General features: G+C 31.9%; 2 protein-coding genes across 2 annotated transcripts; one reads left to right on the forward strand and one right to left on the reverse strand.

Annotated features, from left to right (window-relative positions):
- Nucleotides 1-436: 436 nt before the first annotated feature.
- Nucleotides 437-959, reverse strand: LOAG_13205 (hypothetical protein; the record flags this gene model as incomplete). Its single annotated transcript, XM_003148718.1, has 2 exons — nt 437-599; nt 850-959. The coding sequence occupies 2 exons, from the start codon at nt 957-959 to the stop codon at nt 437-439; spliced, it is 273 nt and encodes a 90-aa protein (XP_003148766.1).
- Nucleotides 960-3291: 2332 nt separating this feature from the next.
- LOAG_13209 (hypothetical protein) lies at nt 3292-4039 on the forward strand (the record flags this gene model as incomplete). The annotated part of the gene is made up of 2 exons (XM_003148719.1): nt 3292-3364; nt 3804-4039. 2 exons carry the CDS (start codon nt 3292-3294, stop codon nt 4037-4039), a joined length of 309 nt encoding a protein of 102 aa, XP_003148767.1.
- Nucleotides 4040-4113: the final 74 nt, after the last annotated feature.

Genomic DNA, 4113 nt, shown 5'->3' on the forward strand with positions numbered 1-4113 from the left:
TATATATATATATATATATATATATATATATATATATATATATATATATATATATATATATATATATATATATATATATATATATATACCACATTGCGATTGTACGGTTGTACAAAACTGCAGTTGCAAATGCTGTGGATGAAAAATCCATAGATTATCTCGGGAGCTTCGGCACCTACGTGTTTAGGCTCTCTAGTCATTAATATACATTTTTGGCCACCTCTGGGATATACTGAGATACTTCATGTCATATCACAAAGACATATCATTTGACAGGAAAGAACTGAAGAACGTTGTATGGCTCTTGTAGATTACATGCACTTGATTGTTGTAATAAATTATTTTGCATTGTCTTCTTACAATCTGCTAAAAAATAATGATTTCAATCGATGGATCGCATTGATATACGATTTATGAAGGCGTGGTAGTGAGAGATTTATGGCAGAGTTGCATAAACTGCAAATGCGAGTGCTTTAATATCCTGAATTGAGCTGTTTAGGCTTTTCATTGTACAGTTATTTTGCACATTTTTCCAAAGATTAATAGCAGCCTGTTCTTCGACGACGGGTACAGGAACCGAGGTACCAGTAAAAAAAGAGCTGGAATCTACAAATTCAATAGAAATTACATATAGACACATACAGACAGACAAAAATATATCTCGGCCTTTGGCCTAACGTCCTTCTTTCCGATCTGTCTAGTATTCATACTATTGGTATATATCCGTGTCCGTATGTCTTGTCGACCAGAATATTCAGCACTGCATCCTCATCATCACCACCATCATTACATTATCATCACATGTTACATGGTCGTGTTGCAGGAAGAGAGCAGGAACAGTCAGGAAACCTGCATCGAAGCAACTTCAAAGACACCGTTGGGGGTGGTCGTTCCAGTTTCATTTTTGTTTTGAGGCGGAGCTGCAGCTTCCCCTTAATCATTTCATTCTTCGTCACCATCGTTCCCGCGTTCTATATACCCTGATATCATTTCTAGAGTCAATAATCCAGAAGCTATTCCCCGGAAGGAAATACCTCTAAAGTTTCATAGATTTCGTCAATCATCCACTATATTTGCATGATTTTGCTCCGAATTTGATGAACATTGCTGGAGCGAAACTATTTTCAAGTGTGTTCCCAATTAATTTGCAACACTGAATGTGTCAACCGAATAGTTGCCCTCAGAACCATTGAACTGCACCTGTTCACATGGACGAAAAGGAAAATAATCAAAGTTAGTCAGCAGGAAACTGCAAAAATTTTGCAAATTCGAGCTGTTTTTAACTATTCAGTAACCATAAAATAAGTATGAATCATTGACTGCTATGGAAAGCTCACTATTTGGCCCAGAAAAGTAATGAAACGGTAGAAAGGGTAATAAAAGGAGATGAACTTCAACCTTCCAATTACAGTAATAAATCATATCACGAAATGAGTTTATCTTGAAATTATAAATTGTATTATGAGCACCTAAATGTTAATACATACTATGCTTTAAGTTTTAATATTATCAAGGAAATGAGTAAAAGTTAAATTTGGCATGCAAAATCAGGTATTTTGTATCTTCTCTTCCATTTTTGTATCCAGAATATCTCATCAAGTACTGCTAAATAAATTGGTAGAAAATTATTGAAATTTCTGATTCAGCTTTCTTAAATGTATAAAATTTCAACTATGAATTGCTGTGTTATGTTGAATTACCTCAGTTATTCGTGTTTGTTACAGCAGAAGAGTTAAATCGTTGATATATTTCGTTGATATATTTGATATATTTCAGTGTTTGTCATTTTCTTTAGTCTATCAATGCAAATTTTCATTTAAATTAGCTAAGATAAAAAACTCTTTTCCCATTCTTATGCAATAGTTAATGTTATTAGTTGATAATATTACTAGATAATGTTATAATGTTACTAAATATGATAATGATAATGTTACTAGTCAAATGAGTAAAAGATAAATTTGGCATGCAAAATCAGGTATTTTGTATCTTCCCTTCCACTTTTATAAATTTCTAGTCAATTATCCAGAATATCTCATCAGATATATCTCAAAATATCTCATCATATCATCTGTTCTTAACAATGAATCGAAATTTCAGATTATTTTTTCAGAATTCAATCTAGTATTATTTCGAATTCGTGTGGTAAGTAGTTCCACACGACTGATATAAACATATGGAGTATCTTCGGATTTCATTATTCGTTACCACTTTTTTAGATTAATTTTTTCATGTTCTAACTACAACTACGCATTTTAAAGATCTTCAAAGAAAATTTTAGAAGAATAAAGAAACCTTCTCAGGGGAAATATGAGAATGAAGTTGTTGCATCCAACATAAAATCACATATTTAATTTTATAAGTGATTTGTTTTTATTATCGTCCGTACTTCAGCTATCCATTTCAATAATGATCCCTAAAACAATAGACTAGCAATCTTAATTTGTATATATACATGTCTGAGATATCGATTTTCAAATGCATAAAATTGAATAATTCAGAACAAACCATAACTTTAATTTAATAAAAGTTTTATTATAAAATTGGGAATGAAATTTCAAATTTTATATCACTTTAACACTGGTTGATCTTGGATTTTTTTTAAAAATTTAATTTAAGTTTTTTTAAAATATTTCACTTGCAATATGAATTAAATTTTTTCCTCAAAATAACGGAATGTTATTAAACCGAATTTCTCTTTCTAGAAGAATTTTTTGTTCATTCATAAATCATGCATATCCAAAGCTATAGCTGAAAAGCTTTTGCTTTCTCGAGTTAAATAAGGTGATCCATAAATATCAGCAGGACATTTGTGTTTAAAATTTATGATCGGCCAATTCAAGACAAAGTTGATTTACATCTGTCACAACAGATCTCACTTTTTTCACTAGTGGTTCCTTTGTCAAGTCTTTTTACCCGTTGCTATGACCACAACTGCACTGAAATGTGAGATTAGATTTGGCATTTCATATCATCCTCTGAAATTGAAAAAGTGCGTTCGCACGGTTTCACCAAATTTAAAACAGTATGGAGAATTCTTCTGCTTATTTCATGACAATTGGGTGGAAAAAAAATGATATAAACAACGTATTATACTTCACAATCACTGCCATATTTTTGAATTATTCATTTCAAACTTTTTTTCCATTCCTATTCGATATAGAAAACATTAACGAGAAATTTCCAATAGCTGAATAAACTGAAATGAAACGCATTTCAATTGTAGCGACCGTTTGAGCTACCAGGAAAAAAAGAGTTTTTTAAATAGAATCGAGCAAGACAACCAAGTTAAGGATGGAACACCTGATGTACCTGTTTGGTGACGTTACTTTTCCACCTTTGTTTAATTTGCCTGTAGCTGGAAGAGGTACCATGACTGATTGATAGTAAAAAAAACGAACGAGGTACTTTGTTATCTTATAAATTATAAATAAAAATGAAATCAAAATGAATGCAAAGGTTTTTTGAATTCAAATGAATTATTTTTAACTGCTTGCAATTTTTTTCTTTGTTTTTTGTATAGAATTTGTTGACTTATTCGATAAAATTATACAGATTATGGTATTCCGTAACGACTGATTCAGTTCAGATTAAGCGATATTTTCTTTACATTTGAAATGGGTACTTGAAGCAGTCATTTGGAATTTTGATCGTTTTAGATAGCTTTTAAATTTGTTAAAGATTTCAAAAATTTTAAATCAAATTCGGAACTTAAATCTTTGCATTTTATTCACTCATTTCTAAAAAGAATGGATAATATTGATATAATTGAATTCATTTACTAGTTGCTATCATTACGATTTCAGGTACATCGCCAGGAAGCAGTCGGAACAGTAGTTCCGGTGGCTACTCGTCATGCACCACTCCGGAAGTTGATGTTGTCGCATTTACACCTCGTCCGGAACCAGTGAACGAAGATGATCAGAAGCGTTATTTTTGTCAGCGATGCTTAAATCATGCTCAGGAACATCCTCGAAAAGGACATAAACCTTTTTGCCAGCACGTTATCGACGTTTACTTTTGTTTTTCTGCAACTTTTTAAGGAGAGTATGAACTTTGAGTAAAAGATGCAAATCTTTTCCGACCTTCTCCTCTTCCTCCCTCTCTCTCTCTCCC

This window comes from Loa loa (assembly GCF_000183805.2).
Source record: "Loa loa unplaced genomic scaffold supercont3.24, whole genome shotgun sequence".
NCBI lineage: Eukaryota > Metazoa > Nematoda > Chromadorea > Rhabditida > Onchocercidae > Loa > Loa loa.